At 35.5% G+C, this 22,184-nt stretch overlaps 1 protein-coding gene and 1 non-coding gene across 2 annotated transcripts in view; both read right to left on the bottom strand.

Moving 5' to 3' along the window:
- Positions 1 to 22,184, bottom strand: part of MIB1 (mindbomb E3 ubiquitin protein ligase 1) — a 136,591-nt gene that overhangs the window by 41,294 nt on the left and 73,113 nt on the right. The window contains exons 11-12 of the mRNA XM_010354878.2: positions 15,506 to 15,703; positions 11,350 to 11,501 (exon numbers count right to left, since the gene is read on the bottom strand). Of these exons, the coding sequence (XP_010353180.1) occupies positions 11,350 to 11,501; positions 15,506 to 15,703 (350 nt within the window). The remainder of the gene's footprint in view (positions 1 to 11,349; positions 11,502 to 15,505; positions 15,704 to 22,184) is intronic.
- LOC115895551 lies at positions 13,163 to 13,366 on the bottom strand. Its single transcript, XR_004055747.1, has one exon. It is a non-coding gene; the product is annotated as a small nucleolar RNA SNORA73 family (small nucleolar RNA).

The following is a 22,184-nucleotide window of genomic DNA, read 5'->3' as shown; positions in this document are numbered from 1 at the left end:
AATCAGATGGCCAACACTGATTCAATTTTATTGTAGAGTTTTTTTGTTGGTGGGTTTTTTTTGTTTTTTGTTTTTTGTTTTTTTTTTTTTTTTTGGTAAAGGGAAGAGGGGAGGAGAGGGAAAAGTAAGCTTGTTTTTTGTTTGCTCGTTTGTTTTTCAAATTTATCTTAAAAGGTGAGGTTCTGTGTTCACTGATACATCCCCTTCCTTCACCGGGCTCATGAAAAGAAATGCTGAATCAGCGAATAGAGTGAACGAACAATCAAGATGAGATGGCTGCTGCTGATGTGATTCTCTAGGTCATTACCTTTCTTCCTGCTGCAAATGCTGCATGACACTAAGCTTACAGGTAACAGAGCACCACAGGCCTGTACTTTTAAGGATGCTTATGACTTTCTGCATGCTTACCTATTATTGACTCGATATATGTTCTCATTGTTAAATTCTATCTAACCATAGCCTAATTTCACAATTCAAGTTGAGAGCTAACGTAGTGTAAAAAGGAATATTGTTCAAATACCATGGCAGTAACTTTTGATCTTAAAAATGTACAAATACATTACTGTCATTTACATTATTAAAGATTTAGTCATTATTGTTTCAGATTAAGTGATGATTTTGCATCTCTAATAAGTCATATCCTGCTTCCAAAGTATACTTATTTTCTAAAACTATTAGCTTCTATTTCAAGGTTTAGTCAACCAAGAAACTTGGCAGATCATAAAATACTTCTGAATGCTTACTATTAATTGGCCACAAAAATAAATCAGAACGTGCATGGTGTAATTCTAATGCTGCATTGCTGAAACTGCTGTAGTGCTGGGCTATCTACTGCCACATTCTGATTTGCTCTCTATAAGCTGCACTAGCTTTTTGTCACAAGCTGCAGAAATTCTACTATCCCTGCCCTTTTTTTTTCTCCTTTGCCAAATCTGAAAATTTCTTGAGGTTTTAAATTAACCTTCTAATACCATAATAACTGAAGGCTACTTACCAACTATAATTTCTTTTCATGCTAAATCATCAAGGTAAATAAAACCCAGGTGCTCATAGACTAAAACCTTTCAGTTCTTTGAAGTGATACTTTGTAAGAGTTGATGATTCTGACAGTTATCCTTTATACTAAAAAGATTAAAGAATCAAAACAACTTAAACTCACCAAAATTAGATACTTCTACATCTATTTGAATTTGTATTCAACCCATAATTGTATTTAAGCCAAAGAGAAGCACCAAAGTGCAAAATTCAGGTAAGGAACTAATAAAGAAAAAAGAATGACAAATTTTCAAATGATCATGAGTCCTTATCTGTGACCTTATAAAACACTAACAAAAATTCATAATCTTTAAAAGTTCAATTCATCCACACTCATCCTGGTTTTTCTCCTTGTTTCACCTTCCAGAGTCAGTATCAGAAATAGTTACTGTTAATTTGTTAGGTTTTGAGTAAGATATCTAGTTTGTAAAGAAAAAAAAAAATTCAATTTAATTAATTACTATCTACCTGTAGGATCTAGAAGCAGACTACAAAAAAAGAAGAAATTCACCTGAAGACTGAAGAAACACTAGGCTGATCTTAAGTTTCTGAAATACACTCTGTAACACTACACTGATTCTATGAATCTCTTGCAAAAAGAATCAAACCAGGACAAAGTTCAACAGATAACTGGTCAAATGTTTAGGAATGTCTATGTCCACCAAGAATATGGAACCGTTAATGCCATGCTTCAGGTAAACTTATTACAAAATTTAGTCTTCGATAAATTAGTCTCCGCAAATGATTTACCATTGCTCTACATCAGTAAGCTGAATGTTTCACTAACAAATAAGAAAATAAAATATTTCATGTTTTTACAGCTAACAACTTAGTAATACCTACTCAGAGTACATACTTCTTTATGTACCCATATGAACATACAATGCTATGGAATGTAAAGAAGTATGTATTTTTGGTAGGCGATAGACCACCAAGAGAGAATTAAACTGAGCTAAAAGAAGTTCTTGCTTCTTTCTACGTGAATGACCTTCATATGGTAAATTAACCTACTCGTGAATAGATGACCTTTGGCAATACTAACACCAAAAAAAAAAAAAAAAAAGGTTATCTACTACTTAAAGATAGAAACTATCCCTAAAGTTTTTATTTCATGAAGGAAAAGAAGATCCAGTGAAGTAGATTTCAATTATCATGAAACTCCTTTTAAATCATCTAAGTTTAAAACATACATCTTACTTACATTTTTAAATTAAGTACTCTCATTATTAAAATTTGACTGCAAAAGGGAAAATAGTATTACTAGCACAAAAGAATGAGGAATACACATGACCTATTTTCTGTCTCCACAATTTAATCTTAGTTTATCTCATTAGTAGGGCTCACTGATTTGTATAGAAAAATAAGATATTAATAGCTGGTTTCATTCACATGATAAGCTATTTCTTCTCATTTTGATAAATGTATAATCTATTAATATTAGAGGAATTTCTGACCAAAAGTTTTGTTGTTATAAAAAGGCTTTCTTTTCTGACAGCTACAAATATAGTGGTCCTTGTCCTTCCTTCTCAAGTTTATCAGGGTCTTAATCCAATCTCTACTTCAAATGTGAAGTTAAAACTTAAAATTAATTAAAATGTAAGATTTAAGCATGAAAAATGACAAAATTCTGGTCCACAGCTGTAAGTCAGCAGCGTATATTGGTAATAGACTACCAAATATTTAAAATAAATTAATTTACTATCTGTATTATCTCTGAATTTGCTTTCTCCAAAAAGGGCATGTAAAATGAAAGCACTGTAGTCAAGAACCAATTTATACAGATCAAATAACTGTTTTTATTGGTACTATGCAATTAAAATTCAATTTCTCTAAACACGATCAATCCATTGTTTAGAAATATCAAAATACTTTTATTTCATGTAGTTTGTAGATTTTTTTTAAAATTCCAAATGCTCTTAGCAAAATTTATAAGCAGTACCTGTTTTACGCTACTAATGACAAAGTCAGAAAAAAAGAAAGAGTAGTATTCACATATTCTAACCATTTCTTACCAAAAGTATTATTTCAACTGAAATATTTATACATGTATAAAAAGCATATTTTAAAATTTTTGTATCAGAAATTAAATGGAACAACAAAAGAAAAAAAAATAAGAGAAAAAACAGAAATTAAATGGAAATGACTAAGTTTAACTACAGTTCATTTTCTCTCTGTTTAATAAGACAACTAGTTAATACAAAGATGATTTTCATTTTATCAGCAGATTACAATGAAAATGACTATAACACATGGCATCATATATGTTACTGCATGTTTATTGGAAATTATAAAAGGCACATAATTTTAAAATTCTGTATTTTCAAAGAAATTAGTTCAAAGCTTAGCCCTTTTGATCATCCACAAAACAGAATGACAATGATTCATGTCTATCTGGTAAGTTTACCTGTACAGGTCCTAAATACCTAGAACTCAAAATATATACCTCAAAAGTAGAGGCTCTTCTATAAAAATACTCAAAGAGTATTACTCATGTTTTATAATAAACAATTATATTAGTCATTCTATAGGTATACAAGTTGTTTAATAATCCTCAAACATCCCAGCAACTAAAAATCTCTTTGCTATAATATTAAAACGATATAAATAATCCTTAGAAAATAAAATGACAGGCTATTCATTTTTAAAAGTAAAATTATATACTGATTCTGGTGCTTCCAAGTTTAACTTATCTAAGAGTATTTTCAATCACTCTAAAATGTCACATCTATCACTTAGATCAGCTGTTCATTTTTAACTGAGTACATATTAAACTCTGGGCATCTGCTGACACTGGTATAACTCAAACATTTCAACTGTCTCCCTGACAGGGATAACAGATGCTGACATTATCAAATGCTGTACTATTTTTTTCCCATGGCCTCTCCTTGCCCCGATATGGCCAGTATATGAAACTGAACTGCCATCCAAAAGCACACTTGAGCAACTGGATCTGCTAAACAGCTCCCATATAACTAGTAAAAATAGAAGCCAGTGTTATTGCTATCTTCAGCACTGAAGTTCAGGCAGTTTAACACCTGTTTCACTTCTACTAGAATAAATGATGAAAAAGAATCGTAGTTACATTAATTTCACCAGCAGTATGATACTTACCAACCGACAGACGAAGAATATACTTAGTACAAGAATAATTTGCATATTGCCAGAATTAGTGCTGACCTCCCAGTTTAGTTTAAAACAGTAACTGTAAGGAATATTTTTCTACTCCATATTTCTCTGAGAGAACTTAACTTTATAGGCAAATTATAACTTATCAAACTTTTATGCAAGAAGACACCCCTCCCAGGATATTGAAATCAACAGTAAAACCACATTATAACAAAATTTTACTCTGATTTTTCAAGTATTATTCACACGATAGATTTTAACACTTGTATTCATGGATTGTAACTAACCATCATGTATTACTAAGTCGATAATGAGAAGTAACTAGGCAATTTGTACCCAAAATGAGAGAGAACTTAGTCAAGGAAACAGACCTTTAAAAGGGTTAAATTACTAAGCTATGATTAGTAACACTACGTACGCAAAAACAAAGAAAAACTGGCATGTACGGTAGTTCCTTTCGACACAAGTCCAAGCAATACACTGAATACACATGTGATCTATTTATAACTCAAAGGGCAGAGGTACTTTCTTAAGGCCATTGATATTCCTACACCCATCAACAATTTGCATTAGCTGTCAACTATAATGCTAAAAGAAGCAGTGGCAGTAGAAGGGGGTGACTAACAGAACTCTTCCCCAACCTTTTAGCTTACCTACTTAAGTAATCTGGTTTACTGCCTAAAGATAAATGGAAAACATTACTCTAAAATACAGCAAGGTCTATTTGTTCCTTTAAATACTATTGGTTTTGAAACAGCTTATTGTCTACATGTAAGAATTAAGCAAAGACTTCGGCTGTGGACAAGATTAGAAAAAGAAGCAAAGATGTTGAAAACAAAGATGTACATTGATCATTCCTTAATGCAGTAATATGTTAAAAGGAAAAGACTTTTAAGCCATTAAGCGCAGGAAAACAGTAGGAAAGTGACTTCACAATGGAAAATTTGACATTCGGTGACTGAAGCATTGGTATGATAATTTCTAACACTTGTAGAAGGTCCATGACTGTAATTTTACCAACTGTTTTGGATTCCATACTAGCAGTACTACAATGCTTTGCTAGAGCTGGTAAAATGGAACCAAATCGCCTCTTCAATGGATTTGGTCCCCTTCAACCAGCTGTAGCTATGCATTGATTACCACGGGACTACGTTTTCATTTGTGAATATCAATTACTTGTCAACTAATTTCAACTTATTTACATTATTCAGACTGTGATTATAATCAAATAACTTGTTACTGTTAACTCTACCTGGAAAAGCTAGAATGGTTAAAGATGTTTATAAAAAGCTTATGAAAAATGTATGGATGACTTAAGGATTTCAAATAAAAATTTTACTTACTATGGTCTCTTGGTATTAAATTTCTTATCCTTCAGAAAAGAAAAGAACTGGCAATAAAATGTAGGCTACGCTTTATAGTAACAACCAAAAAAAGAACTTCCTTCAAGGAAGAAAGTATCTGGAAAGGTCACCTAAAACCCACCTGAAAACACAATGGGATTGTACAGTGTAGTTTACATGGATGTATGCATATTTAAATTAAAGAAACATTATATAACACTCTAGAAATGTTCAGTCACTATCTTCCACAGTATTGGCCTTTAATTTTACCGCTATTTACCTGAATGTTAGCAGGTAAGGTGAAAAAGATGATACTGTAGGATATCTTGAGGAGAGGCTTAAAACAGTATCTAGTTCTTCTGACCCTGAATCAAAGTTTTTTAGTCCTCAAAAAAGAAAGAAAATGCTAAGCATCACTACTTTTACTCATGAAATATTTCACCTCTTCATATTTGTTTTCACAGCTGTAAAATGAAGAACTCTGCTAGTAATAAATACTATGACTCTCCTCACTGTCTTCCTTGTCCCTTATAAAAAATATACACACAATATTCTCCTTCAGTGGGGATAAACTGAAGGAAAGGAAAAAATGACAATTATTCAAACATCCATATAGTTTTCTTAATGATTGCAATAAGACTATAGATAATTTAATATTATTTAATTAACAGAGACAAACATTTCAGCAATTAATGAAGATTACTGAAGACAAGAATGGTTTAAAAACCCAGATGTTCACACATTCTCAACTCCAGACTACTCCTCCATTTCAAAATGAACATCATTCTCTAAAAGACTGTGGGCAAAAGGAGACAAATATAAATATATATCTTATCACTTCATTCAAGATCTTCTTCCTCCTATTAATTATATTTCAGTCACAGTAAGTACATTTGTGTATTACAAGGCATATGGTGTTTGACAGTAGATGCATGAGCATACATTAGAGAAAACACACTCTAAGTATCCTATTACTGAATAGACTCAGCTATATTTTGTAGATAGCACTCAGCATGTTCACAGTTGTAAGGAAAGCATTAAACACCAAAACAGTACAGCATATCAAATCTTCAAATAGTCAACAGTCTTGTTTACAGACCATATTTCAGAATTTAAAAAGCAAAAAAAGCATCACAACATTCTAGAGGGAAAATTATGAGTTGCTCATATATTCAGTAAGATTTTTAGTATGTATCTTTGTGGGAATTAGTAAGTAAATAAGAAATGCCTGTGAAATTATCTTAGTACCAACCTAAAAAAAACATATATCACATCAGGTGATTCACTCATATTTTACTTTTATTTTCACATTCAATTTCTATTCAAGAAAAATTTGTAAATACTATATAAACTTTATAATTATATTAATGTTATCTGTACTTCCAAAATACCTGATTGTTTTTGCCAGCTCTGCAGAGAATACTGCTGACTAATTTATTTTCATGCCTGTGAGGGAGCTCTAAAAACTTAGCTTAAAATGCAGCATCTTTACAGAAAGTACCTAAGTAGCATGCTGATTATGCTACTCCAAAGAAATTCAGTTTTCACTTTTATCAGCAGAAATAATTTCTGCTCTTACTTTAAATCAGAAACTTTACCTGGATACTAAGAGATGATAAAAATGGCTAAACTCTAGATGAAAACATGCCTATAAATATTAACTACCAGAACAGACAAACAGCATTGTTCTTAGTTAAGATTTCTTAAAAAAACAAAACTACTATATTAAAACATGGTGTAATTTCTACTTAAAATGCTCCAAACTTCATAAAGCACAGCCAAAGTACTCAGGGTCTTATAGCGAAAATTTATATTCTCTTCCACAATTCTAAAAGACAACAATAAATGGCTTTATAACTCTTTTTCTCTTAATGTGTTTATTTCAGTTACTATCAAACTATGAGGAAACATCAAGATCAGCTTTGAAATCTAGACTCTATATTGATCTGCACCTTTGAAATAGAGACTTCAAAGGACAGTCTTCAAAAATATAGGGCATCTAGACACTTCATCAGGTTCTGGAAATAACAATGTGCTATATCTGGTTTTCTTTTCTTTCTTTCTTTTTTTTTTTTTTTAAGAGACAGGGTCTTGCTATGTTGCTCAGGCTGTAGTGCAGTGGCACGATCATACCTCACCGCAGTCTCAAACTCCTGGGCTTGAGCAATATTCTCGCCTCACCCTCCCAAGTAACTGAGACTAAAAGTCTGTGATGCCACACCCAGCTGATTCTCTTTTTATTTGATACAGAGTCTTGCTCTGGAACCCGGACTGGAGTGCAGTGGCGCAATCTCAGCTCACTGCAACCTCTGCCTCCTGGGTTCAAGTGATTCTCACATCTCAGCCTCCTGAGTAGCTGGAACTACAGGTGCACGCCACCACACCCAGCAAATTTTTGTTTTTTTAGTAGAGATAGTGTTTCACAATGTTGGCCAGGCTGGTCTCAAACTCCTAGCCTCAAGTGATCTGCCTCCCAAAGTGCTGGGATTATAGGCATGAGCCACCACGCCCAGCCTAATTTTTTAATTTTTTAGAGACAGGGTCTTGCTACATTACCCAGGTAGATCTCAAGCTCCTGGCTTCAAGCAATCCTCCTGCCTCAGCCTCCTAAGTCGCTGGGATTACAGATGTAAATCACCACACCCAGCTGGTTTTCTATAGTATGAAGGCCAAAAAGATTGGTTGTTATTTTTAATTCCAAGTACAGTAAAAATGGTTCCTTCTGTCTTCTGACATCACTGGTCAGTATAGGAGGAAAAAAAACTTAAGAAAAAGAAATTTGATATGAAAAAAAGAACTCAAAACATCTCAATTTGTTTTTGTAATTGCAAAACAATTGTAATTGCAATTACAACTGGTAATATAAGTTGTGTCATCTTCTGATACTCTTCAGTGTCCAATTAAAATCACACTCTATCTGGCAATCTATAGTCACAACTACCTAAAAATGTCTTAAGGAAGTAGGAATAAAGAAGTCATGTAGCTTTAACTGAAGCACTACTTTGTTGAAGAATAAAGCATCTTTTGTAAATGTCACTTGACACCAAATATCTGGTTGGAAGAGTTGCTGTTTTAAATTTTCAGGGGAACCCTCAAGATTTATGCAAGAATTGAAAAAAAAAAAAAAGTAAATTTTCTCTTTCTTGTATAGGCTTAGCATTATTGAATATACTATGCCTACTCTCGATAAAAATGAAACAACTCAAAATATTTAAAAGATACTTGTTTCCTAAACACTTCAATTCTCAGTTTATCCTAAACTTCGTGATTTCATATTCCCTCAATAAATCCTAAATTCCCTCAATAAAATCTTTTTGACCATTCTAATCTGAAGTAATTGCTGTTTGAATTCCTAACACAGTTTCTCTACAGAATTCATTCTGTAATTGATCATATAACGTCTTGTGATATTCAACAGTGTCCTCACTGTCAAAGTAAGGCTAACATTTACTGAGTGCCTTGTATAGCCAGAGCCTATGTAGGATGAACAGATGAATATGAATGCCCACAATTTTAAAAGAAAGACAGAAATGTACACAGTAATAAACAGCACTAAGCTGAGTACAGTAAGTATGATAAATAAGAACACAGAACAAGGAAGCACAGAGCAAACAAAATAATTCCAATGATGACACAGGAGGTAGCTCCGGAAGAAAGACGGTTAAGATAAAGAAGCGGGATAGGGCACCCCAATCAAAGAAAATGCTCCAAAAAATAGAAGAAGAAAGCAGACAGCATATTTTAGGAAAGGAGAATAGATGAAGGGCAAGGCGGGCTGAGGGATTGGATTAGCAGGAGATAAAGTTAGACAGACTCAGGACACACAGAATATGGGTCTGAATGCCAAGACAAAGTAGGTAAATTGTATTCTATGTTAACAGACAAAAACTGAAGTTGGGAAACAGGGGAAGAGAGCCATTTAGACCTATGCTTTCAGAATGGATAATTTGTAAATGTATAAAATTTAAATCAAGAATAAGACTGAAACCAAAGAAAAAAATTAGAAGAATAGTATAATAGTCTAGGTAAATGTAATGAGTACTTAATTAGGTCAGCAACAGTGGGAACAGAATGGAATGGATGGGAAAGATTGGTAGAAGGAATAAAATTTTAAAACTAGTTGGAAGTTGATAATTGGTGAGAGAGCAAAGATAACTCTAAGCAATGAGGTAGCAAGAGGAATGAGGTGCTGATACATTCACTGCCCATGTGTTTTGGTTTTGCTTCACAAACAGACCATAATACAGAAAAGGTGATGTAAAGTGGCTTAACAGTTATGATTCTAAAGTCACCTAGACCTTGCTCAAGTTACAGCTGCTTCAGTAATCAGCTATGTGTTCTTGAATAATTAAATTCATCTCTATAAGCCTCATATTGTTCACATGTAAAATGAGGATATTAACACCTGCCACAAAAAGCTGCTGAAAGGATTGAGATGATGCATGTGAAGCACTTTGCAGAGGCTGGCATGTGGTAAGTGCTATCATAATCTTCTGTTTGAAGGGCAGGGAAAATATACTACTACTGTCTCCTTCACAATGCCAAAATCTGAAGTGTTCAAATATTTGCAACTTGGAAAAAAAAATCAAGATGTGACCTAAAATATGATCATTCATTTCATCCTATAATATATACCCACTGTTACAGTTACCAATAAGCAGTAGCAATAAATCTTTTTGTTTTCTGTGGTCACCCTCTAGTGGTGATCCTAAGAAGCTTAAAAATCGTCAAAAAAAAAAAAACGGAAGCATGATATAAAAATACAATAAGAAACCAAAGAATAAATGTTCAGAATAGATAAAATTATCAAAATAAAAATCAAAGTGAACATTTTTCTTAGTCCAGGTATACAGGTTTGACTCAAACATAAACAGAAGACATCTAATGCAGAATTTCCTAAACTGCTTAGGGTAAAGTTGCTCCAAAAAGTGAGTTAACGGAAATCTCTAAACTAAGCCAAGCTAAGCATTTTCCCATTCTGTGGGACACTGCAGATCCTTCATAAAGAATGTGATGGGCCGGTGATGTCTCTGTTCTCGGCTCCCACAGCAGAGCCGGGTGTTGGGGGCCTGCCAGGACCAGACCGAGGTGGGGTGGCCTGAAGCCTGCTTCCCACTGCAGCCGGCACACCCCGAGAGCCCTGTGCACTCTGGTGGCCCTGAGAGCCCCAGGCTGTGGCCAGGAGGAGGGAACCTGGCCGGCGTCTGAGGCCACGCTCAGCTGGCCAGTTCAAGCCTGTGGCTGGAGCTGGGGTCTGTTTACCTAATAAAGTCCCACAGGTGCCTCAAAAAAAAAAAAAAAAAAAAAGAATGTGATTCTCCAAAAGCAGTCTTTCTCAAATGTCAACCAGCAAATACTTTTTTCAGTAGAATACTATTGCTGTAACAATGGATGAGGGGATAGCTACACTAGAAGTTTATATAACTAATTACATTATTAACAAGGAATTAGGTAACTTAATATTTATTTAGTCTTAAGTTTTAAAAAATAATTATCATGCAAATGGTAACTTGAAATCAGAGGACACCCAGATAATTACTTTGAAGAAATATAAATCTCAAAATAAAATGCATTTTCATTAAATCTTTAGAAAGAAACCAGCATTCCTGATATTTTATATCCACATTTAATATAAACTTAAATAATCATTTTGTAATACTTGTATTAGATTAACAATCAAATAATCATCATCTAAAACTAAATAAAGGCATAATTTTCACAAAACTTTAAAATGATTTAAAATACTAAATTAACCAAAATTATTTCTTCATCAGTATCAGAAAAAGAGAATCAGCAGTAGGAAAATATTTTTAAATTGCACCTAAAATAGTAAGGGGTGACATACCTGGGATTTCCCCTCAGTGCAGCATGATGTAGAGCATTAAATCCATTATTGTTTGTGATCGTAACATCTGCTCCAGCTTCCAAAAGAACTGCTAGGATATCATCACGTTTCTTACTTATTGCATCATGAAGAGGGGTATCACCTTCAGAATCCTTTAAGTTTAAAGAAACTTCCATTAGTTCTTCAATTAATCATCCCATCTAATAGTAATACTTTTACCAAATGCTAAGCAAACAGAAACAGAGACCACATCCAACAAATACCAATAAAAGAGCACTTTTTGTGGTAACTATAAAAATATAGGCAAAGGCCAGGCATGCTGGCTCATGTCCGTAACCCTAGCACTTTGGGAGGCTGAGGCGGGAGGATCACCTAAGGCCAGGAATTCAATATACCTACAAAAAATTTTAAAAATTAGAGCCAGGCACAGTGGTATGCACCGATAGTCCTGGCTACTCAGGAGGCTGAGGCAGAAGAATGGCTTGACCCCAGGAGTTCAAGGCTCCAATGAGCTGTGATCACGCCACTGTACTCCAGCCAGGGTGACAGAGCGAGACTCTATCTCCAAAAAAATAAAAAACAAAAATACAGGCAAGAAACACTGGCCACATTATAGTAAGGAAAATCATACTCAAATCTAGTTGGAAAACACAATAAGCATGCTGGAGTTTTTGTTTTGGTTTTGTTTTTTGAGATCAAGTTTCACTCTTTGACTCAGGCTGGAGTACAGTGGTGTGATCTCAGCTCACTGCAACCTCCATCTTCTGGTTTCAAGTGATTCTCCTGCCTCAGCCTCCCAAGTAACTGGGATCACAGGCACCCACTACCACGCCCAGCTAATTTTTGTATTTTTAGTAGAGACAGGGTTTCACCATGTTGGTCAGGCTGGTCTCAATACTCCTGACCTCGTGATCTGCCCACCTCAGCCTCCCACATCGCTGGGATTGCAGGCATGAGCCACTTTGCCCGGCAAAGTTTTTTTTTTTTTTTGTAGAGACGGGGATCTCAGTATGTTGCCCGTGCTGGTCTTGAACTCCCATGCTCAAGCAATCCTCCCACATGAATCTCTCAAAAGTGTTGGGATTACAGGCATGAGCCACTGTTCCTGGCACATGCTGAAGCTTTACCAAGAAAAAAGAAAAGAAAAGAAGTGGCCTCAAATATAACTAATGACAAAAACTAACGAAGTGAAAAAGCTGCCCCCCAAATTAAATAAGTTTAAAATGGCCTTAACTGTCATACCCTGAAATTCCACACCAAACCTACACCATAACAATGAATTGAAAGTCGGTGGTTTTTGACCTTGGCTGCTCATTAGAACCTGCAGGGGAGATCTTTTAAAATCTGTTGTACAGAGGAAAAAAAAAAGAGAGAGAGAGAGAAAAATCTGATGTCCAGGCTGTTCACCATACAAAATCTCTAGAGGTGAGAGTGAGGCATTAGTAATTTTTCAAAGCTCCACAGATGAACATATTGCGCAGTCACAGTTGAGAATCATTAATCTAAGCATTTTCAAAGGGCAGGAAAGTGGCTAGTTAGCCAAAGGTAAAACAATTGTAAATGAAAATTTAGCAATCTCAGTCTACCATTTTTTCAAGCTGACTACTTTTTACATTAATCAATTGACTTAGCAGTTAAGTTTTTATTCATTAGCAGTCATATACATACATGAATAATTTATATTCCATTCATTTCATAGTTTCACAGATGCTATTCTCAGTAAAGTCATACATAACCTAGCCTACAGCACATACTACAGTTGCCAAATCCAGCTTGCCACTTGTTTTTTCTTTGTTTAATTCTTTTTTACTAGACATATTTCCTGCATGGTTTGTCTCCCCAGTCATTGTCCACAGGATTCTGAGAAGTTACAGGAATATGAAAGTGCAAACACCAGACCCAGCTTCATCTTCAACACTGTGGAAACAGACTGTACATCATGGAGCAGAGCCCTATGCTTCCCTAGCCAAGCCGACAGAGCCTAGAAAAAATGATCTCCCAGGATATTACACGTTGGAGCCAGCTGTTTTTGTAAATTAAGTTGTATTGGAACACGGCCACACCCATTCATTTATGTATTATCTATGGCTGCTTTCACTCTGCAATGAGAGTTAGATAGTTGTGGCTGAAGCCAAATGAAAGCCTAAACTATTATCTGTGCCCATTACAGAAAAGGTTTGCTAATCCCAGGAATATATTCGTCCACCTACATAAGGAATTCCTGGCCGGGCACAGTGGCTCACACCTGTAATCCCAGCACTTTGGGAGGCCAAGGCAGGCAGATCACAAGGTCAGCAGATCCAGACCATCCTGGTTACCATGGTGAAACCCCGTGTCTACTAAAAAGTACAAAAAACTAGCCGGGGGTGGTGGCAGGCGCCTGTAGTCCCAGCTACTCAGGAGGCTGAGGCAGGAGAATGGTGTGAACCCAGGAGGCGGAACTTGCAGTGAGCCGAGATCACGCCATGGCACTCCAGCCTGGGTGACAGCGAGACTCCCTCTCAAAAAAAAAAAGAATTCCTGCCAGGCAAGATGGCTCACACCTGTAATCCCAGGACTTTGGGAGGTGGGAGCAGGAAGACTGCTTGAGCCCAGAAGTTTGAGACCAGCCTAGGCATTTCTACAAAAAAAATTAGCCAGGCATGGCAGTTCACACCTGTAGTCTCAGCTACTTGGGAGGCTGAGGTGGGCCCTGAAAGTCGAGACTGCAATGAGCCATGATCATGCCACTGAATTCTAGCCAAGAACCTGTCTCAAAAAAAAAAAAAAGAATTCCTAACCCAAGTTCAATCCAACCGTCTACCTTCTACTCCTGTATCTCGTGGCACTAAAAGTCTGTAGTGTTCAACCTGAAATGGGCTTCTATCATGACTGGAACACCCTTCTCCAGGTCCCCAAGTCCTTATCACTCTTCTCAATTACTCTTTCTCTACCCGCCACCTCACACTCACACTCTCAACAGATGAACCTGTCTCCCGTTTCAGACAAAAAAACGGTAGCAGGCATAAATCACCTCTCCTTACAGATTAACACTCCCCAATTCTCCCTCACCCTCCAATCCTGCCTCCCACTTACAAGGACATAGCCTAGATCCCAACAATTCCAAAACAGTTGTACTTCAAAAACCTTAGTTTCTAATAATTATCTAGCTGAACGAAATCTATTCTTTCAGTTCTTCTCAAGCCCTCATTCCCACTACTACTTTATTTCTTCTCTGAGATCTATCCAATCCAGCAACCAATTCCTGGATGCTGTAAATTAAATTATCTAAACTACAAGCAGCTTACAACTCTAACCACTGCCTTACCTTTTAAAAAATCATTATTGAGTTTCCAATGGAAACAAATTATGCTTTACATATTCAAACAGTGTTTCAGGGAACATTTGTATTTAAAAATAATACGTTGTTTCAAGCCTATTTGGTTAAGGTACCTAAAAGTTGGCAAATTAGGGTCCGGTCCTATTTTACTTTGCTACAAAATTACTAAGTATAGAAACTTTAATTAAACAGGTATACAAAAGACAAGCTGCTTAGTAACCAAACTAAGTAGATAATGGACACAGACTACATTTTCCATATATTTGTGGTTTAATTTATCTGGTTATAGAACTGTAGCTGAGGATAATCATTTCTTAGGCAACCATTGCTTCAAAAATTAGATCCTACTGTAAATCAACTCTAAAATCCTATACATTTTCCAAAACAGAAAATCTCTGAAGATTACACTAATGACTATTCAAAGTCCCTAAGCTACAATAAAAAATACAATCCAAATAATTTAAATAGTTATGAAGTAACTATCATGAAATATAGCCTATTACACTTCTTTAAGCTGTTGAGGCTCACTGTCATGATCAATAAAGTTGAATCCATTCATAAGCTGATATTTTTACAAAGAAGTCCCCATTCTCCCTGCCCAATCTAAACCCAATCTATTGGCATTTTCCTTAAAAAAAAAAAAAAACAAACAAAACAAAAAACTTTTTAAAAAAGAAATAGCTACCAATTTTGCAACATCTTATGCCTTTGGTATCATTTACTATGACCATGACCATATGAGAACAATAACAAAGGAATGCTTACCACAGAACTTAATGTTTCCCTTTAATAGGATCCAAGCAATACCTGCAGGATGTATTTCTTTAAAGGTTTTACCTGGAGACTGGGATGACAGCCAAAGTCCAATAAAGTCTTCACAACTTGAAGATGACCTTTATTGACAGCAATATGAAGTGGTGTCTGACGGCGCTTGTTTCGAGCATTCAAATCAGCACTACCTCGATGTAGTACTTCTATAACAGCACCTTCATCTCCAAAAGCTGCATGGTGAACTGCTCTATCACCATCTTTATCCTAATCATTAGCATTGAAATCTGAATTAGTGAATATTTTAGAAAGAAAAAAAAAACTTGAAGCTGTAATAATACACCAAGAAGCAGATTAATTTGAGAAAAGGAAACACAGGATGGAGCCAATAAAATAACTAGAACTTGACCAGGTGCAGTGGCTCATGCCTGTAATCCCAGCACTTTGGGAGGACAAGGCAGAAGGATCACTTGAGGTCAAGTAAATTGTAAATTTGAGTAAGATTTCCAACAATACCAATCTGGGCAACATAGCAAGATTCTGTTTTGTAGAGACAGCCAGGCATGGTGGCACCCACCTGTAGTCCTAGCTACTCGGGAGGCTGACACAGAAGGATTGCTTGAGCCAAGGAGTTTCAAGTTACAGTGAGCTATGATCGCACCACTGCACTCCGACCGGGGTAACAGAGTAAGACCCTGTCTCTATAAAAAAAATTTTTAAAACCTAGAAACTGACTTGAACAGTGATTAACTCCCAAAGATAAATGATAAACTTAGATCATTTTATATATATATATCAGACCAACAGTTATAGTATCACTCTTTCAGCACTCCTCATTTATCAGCTATGACAGTAAGCCAACTTTTGTTGCCATTTAAAACTTTTTACAAAGACAGTTTTGTTGTTGTTGTTTTAAAGAATCAGGGTCCTAGGCTGGGCATGGTGGCTCACACCTGTAATCCCAGCACTTTGGGAGGCCAAGGTGGGCAGATCACCTGAAGTCAGGAGTTCAAGACCAGCCTGGCCAACATGGAGAAACCCTGTCTCTACTAAAAATACAAAAATTAGCCAGACATGGTGGCACATGCCTGTAATCCCTGCTACCTGGGAGGCTGAGGCAGGAGAACTGCTTGAATTCGGGAGGTAGGGGTTGCAGTGAGCCAAGATCGAGCCACTGCACTCCAGCCTGAGCGACAGAGCAAGACTCCCTCTCAAAAAAAAAAAAAAAAAGAATCAGGGTCCTGTTCTGTCACCCAGGCTGGAATGCAGTGGCACAGTCATAGCTCACTGCAGCCTTGAACTCCTGGCCTTAATAAATTCTCCAACTTCAGCCTCACGAAGTGCTGGGATCACAGGTGTGAGCCACCGTGCATGTCCTACAAAGACTTTTTAATGACATAAAAAGTAAACCAAGATGAGTTGTGTGATTAAAAAAAAAAAAAAAAAAGAATGCCAAACAATGTGATCTCAACTGGCTTTAATGGGGAGCAATTTACCAACACATTAAAACTGGTTAAGTGATGAGCATACACTTTTCTGTATATTCGAGAACAGAAAAAAAAATATTAAATACACCATTAAAAGATAAAAACAAAGCATAAACTCCCAAAATTCCATATATCAAAAGTTTCAAAACTATTTCAGAAGAATCAAATCAATTTGCCTCACCTCCCGTAACAGGCATATTTCTGAAGAAATGAGAAAGCAGGAAAGACCTAATTGCTTAAATTTTTTTTTTTAAACTGAAAGGAAGTACTTTGGAAAGGGGAAAAACTGCCTGCACTATGCCATGAAGGTAGCATACACAGTTCATACCAAAAAGTACGAAAAGAAGTCTCACTGCCTTGCCAGAAGCAGATGGAAAAAGATGTTAGGTATAAGGGTATTGCATTTATTCCAGCACTGCACTGCAAATTTTGACACCCACCAAGACCATCTGTCTGCCCCTGATACTGGTACTCTCAGACTTCCTCCATCCAGAGCAGTGGTTTCTGATTCCCAATACCACTGTACCAGCCCCTGGTGGACTCCCTAGTTTTGCAAGGGGTTTGACAATCCATATGGCACCCAGGATTTTCTGAACTACTTTCAAAGATAACACAGATAAACACTGTTACGATTAAATGCACTTAAATAGTTCATTCAAAACAGTTACAGAACTCAAAGTAGATTTTGGTCTTTGCACATCTTCTCAAACAGGTATTAAAGGTAAAAGCACTCATGTAGGAATCCACGACAGTTTGACAATCACTTCTGAAACGGTAGGGAACTCAGGGATATTTCTACCTTACTGACATTTCCAGCCGAATCAGTTTTTGTTACCTGTCAATTTTGAGAAAGGAACTGGCAAACAACCACATGCAAGATTTAAGATTTAACTCTTGTGCCTTTTCCCTGGCGGTCTTGTGGTAAGGATTTGGCACCTCTCTCAACTCTTGTGTCTCCGAGTAGCATTATATTTAAACATCCCAGAAAAACAAGTGTTTTAAAAAACAAAACAAAAATAAGATATATATGCATGTATATATAAATTAATCTCTCTAGTAACACATATAGTTCAGAATCCTAGAGTTAAGATCTTCCCAACTTCCAGTCTTTTTTTTTTTTTTTTCTGTTACAGTTTTTAACCCTATTTTGTGATCTACCTTCCATTAAAAAAGGGAACATCAGGCCACTAACACTGTATGGTTGTTAGAAAATCACTACTGAAACACTTAATGCAGGTTGTCAATAATTCACATAAAAATAAACACCAAAGAATTATAAAACCCTGGTATGTTTGTCACAATGAAATAAATAAGAACAATTTTTAAATTATGGAAAATACACATGCATACTAGAAAATTACAATTAAATATAATTAAATTTACTTCCAGGTTTCTCTTCTAAATTAGAAAACTACAGTTATAATAAAACCTGAACTTGTCAGTTTTGTTGCTTTCTTCTGAATCCATCTTAAATACTCCAAATAAACCTAAAACACAGCTCATGTGCCTGTCCCTGTTACTAGTACCAAAAGAGAATTTTAAGGAACAAGGTTACAGCTAACCTCTATAAGATTATCTCAAAGAATTTCATAAAGGGGCCTCAAATTAAATCTAAAACTGATAGTGTTTCTTTCTATCCTCCTGCCCTATTCTCTACCCATTTTCCAAAACCTGCTCTTGTTTAGTACTGCCTATCTTAGCCGACAGAACTACAGATCATATGGTCAACAAAATCAGTATCTGTAAGTCACAGTCAACTGCTTCCTCTCTGTGAGCCTCTATGTTCAATCATCAAACTCTACAGCTTTTTCTCCTCAATCTATGCTCAAATCTATTCTCTTTTCTCCAACTCTACCACAAACTAATTCAGGCCTTCATTCTTACTCACCTGGATGATTCCCACAAATCAACCTCCCTTCACTTTCTTATCCCAATCTATTCTTCACACCAAAGTCATAATTCTCTCTGTAAAACACAAATTTTATGTTTAAACCTCTTCAATGTCTCTCTACTATATACAAAACAAATCTCTTTTGAGACCTACCTCTGTGAACCATTCCAGCCTCGCCTGCTGCCACAGTCCCCTCAGATCTCAGGCTCCAACTTATCAACTTATGGGATCCTATGTATTTTCATATGCTACTCCCTAGACTTGGAATGCTCTTTGTCGTCACCCTCTTGGACTGGAAACTAGATATCTTATAAAACTCAGTTCAGGCATCACTTCTCCTGTGAAATTTCCCGATTCTCACAAAATTTATTATACCATTTCTCACACTATAGTATAATTATTTGTTTGAAGTCTTTTTTAGCTGGCTGTGGGCTTCTTGGGGGCTAAGACTGTGTCTTAGTCGTCTTTATTTCCAGGAGCTAGCACAGTGCCTATTAACTAGTAAGAATAAAAATGGGTGTTGAATATAATCCTTAAATAACCATCATGATTTTTTTAATATTTTTATTGCAGCAAAATATACATAAAATGTACCATCTTCACCATTTTTAAATGTACAATTCAGTGATACTAAGTACATTCATATCATTGTGCAACTATCACCACCATCCATCTCTAGAACTTTTTTCATCTTGCAAAAGTGAAACTCTATACCCATTAAAAACTGAGAAAACTGAAACTCTACATCCTATTCCTCCTACCCCCTCATCTCTGGAAACCATCATACATTCTACTTTCTGTTCCCATGATTCTGACTACTATCTATACTTAGTGGAACCATACGGTATTTGTCTTTTTGTAACTGGCTCACTTCACTTAGAATAATGGCCTCAAGGATCTTATGTGTCAGAATTTCCTTGCTTTTTAAGTTTAATGATATACCATTATAAGCACATACCACATTTTGCTCATCCACTCTTCTGTCAATGGATACTTGGGCTGCTTTCATACTTTAGCTATTACGAATAATGCTGCTAAGAACACAGGTGAACAAATACCTCCTCAAGACTTCCTTTCCAATCTTTGGGATATATACTCAAAAGCAGAACTGTTGGATCATATTGTAATTCAATTTTTAATCTTTTGTGCAACTGTCATATTCTTTCCAGCGGTGGCTATACCATTTTATATTCCTATGAACAGTGCAAAGAGTTCTAATTCCTCCACATCCTCACTGACAGGTTTTTTCTGGTTGTTTTGATAACAGCCATTCTAATGGCTGTAAGGCAGTATCTCACTGTGGTTTTGGTTTGCATTCCCCTAATAATTAGTGATGTTAAACATCTTTTCATGTGCTTATTGATTCACATATATTCTTTGCAGAAATGTCTATTCAACTCATTCAAGTCAAATGGAGTTTTTCAGGTTTTCTTGATGTAGAGTTTTAAGAGTCTATATCTATTTTGGATTTTAATCTCTTACCAGACACAAGATTTGAAAATATTTTCTCCCATTTCATAGGCCGCCTTTCTCCCTGTTGACAGATGTCCTTTGATACACATTAAGTTTTTAATTTTCATGAAGTCTAATTTGTCTATTTTTCTTTTGTTAACTCTACTTTTGGTGTCATATTCAAGAAATCACTGCCAGATACAATGCTGTGAGGTTTCTGCCCTCTTTTCCTTTAAAAAGGTTTATGGTTTTATATCGCACATTTAGATTTTCAAGCATTTTGAATTAATTTTCTGAATATAGTGTTAGGTAAGGTTCCTACTTTATTCTTTTACATGTGACTATCTAGTTGCCCAAGCACCATTTGTTTAAAAGATTGCTCTTTTCCCATTAAATTGTCTTGGACCCCAAAAATCAATTGACCTTAAATGCAAAGGTTTATTTCTAAATTATCAATTCTATTCTATTGGTCTTTATGTCCACCCTTATGTTAGTATTGAGTATATAATGCACTGTCTTGATTGCTGTTGCCTTGTGGTGAGTCTTGAAAGTAGGAAGTGTGAGTCCTTCAACTTCTGTTCTTTCTCAAGATTGCTTTGGATGTTTGGGGCTGTCTTGAGATTCCTTATGAATTTCTGGATAGATTTTTTCTATTTCTGCAAGAAACATCTTTAGGATTTTGACAATTTCATTGAGTATGTATTGACATCTTAACAATATTAAATTTTCTAATCCATGAACATGGGAAGTAGTTTCAATTGCCTTCTTTAATTTCTTTCAGCAACATTTTGTAGTTTTCAATGTATAAGTCTTACTTCCTTGTTTAAGTTCATGCCTAAGTATTTTATTCTTTTTGATGCTATTGTAAATGGAGTTGTTTTCTCAATTTCCTGAAAGATTCATTCTTAACAGATTGTTCAATTAACAGACTGTTCACTGTTAATGTATAGATATACAACTGATTTCTGTGTTTTAACTTTGTATTCTGCTAAACTGCTAAATTTGTTCTGAAAGTTTTTTTTGTCGATCATATAAGATCACTGCAAACAGAGATAATTTTTATTTCGAATGTCTTTTCTTTTTCTTGCCTAATTTCTCTGGTCAGCACTTCCAGTATTGTTCAATAGAAGCGGTAAAAGCAGGTATCCTTGCCCTGTTCTTAGAAGAAAAGTTTTCAGTCTTTCACCATTGAATACGATGTTCATTAGGGGTTTTCCATATATGGCTTTTATTACAATGAGGTCATTCCCTACTATTCCAAGTTTACTGAGTGCTTTTATCATGATAGGGTGTTAAATTATGTCAAATGCTTTTTCTGGTCAATTGGAATGATTATGCAGTTTTCCCCCATCATCATGTTAATATGGTGTGTTACAGTAATTAATTTTCCTATGTTGAATCATCTTTAACATTCCAGGAATAAATCCCATTTGATCATGGTGTATAATCCCTTTCTCATGCTGCTGAATGTGGCTCACTAATATTTGGTTAAGGATTTTTGTATCAATGTTAATATGGTATATTGGTCTGTCGTTTTCTTGTAGTGTCTTTTTCTGGCTTTATACTGGTTTTGTTGGCTTTTTAGAATGAGTCAGGAAGTGTTCGCTCCTCTCTAATTTGTTGGAAAAGTTTGAGAAAGAATGTTATTAGTTCTTTTTTAAATGTTTGGCAGAAATCCCCACTGAGACCATAAGGTCCAAGGCTTTTCCTTGTTAGGAAAATTTCAACTATTGATTCAATCTCCTTACCAGTTACAGGTTTATTCAGGTTTCCTATATCTTCATGATTCTGTCTTAACAGGTTTTGTGTTCTAGAAATTCATCCATTTCATCTAAGTTATCCAATTTGTTGGCATACTGTTCATAGTACTCTCTTATAATCCTTTTTATTTCTGTAGAATTAGTAGTAATGTACCCAC

The sequence above is a fragment of the Rhinopithecus roxellana genome, chromosome 21 (genome assembly GCF_007565055.1).
Source record: "Rhinopithecus roxellana isolate Shanxi Qingling chromosome 21, ASM756505v1, whole genome shotgun sequence".
NCBI lineage: Eukaryota > Metazoa > Chordata > Mammalia > Primates > Cercopithecidae > Rhinopithecus > Rhinopithecus roxellana.
This window is presented reverse-complemented; position numbering and strand designations above follow the sequence as displayed.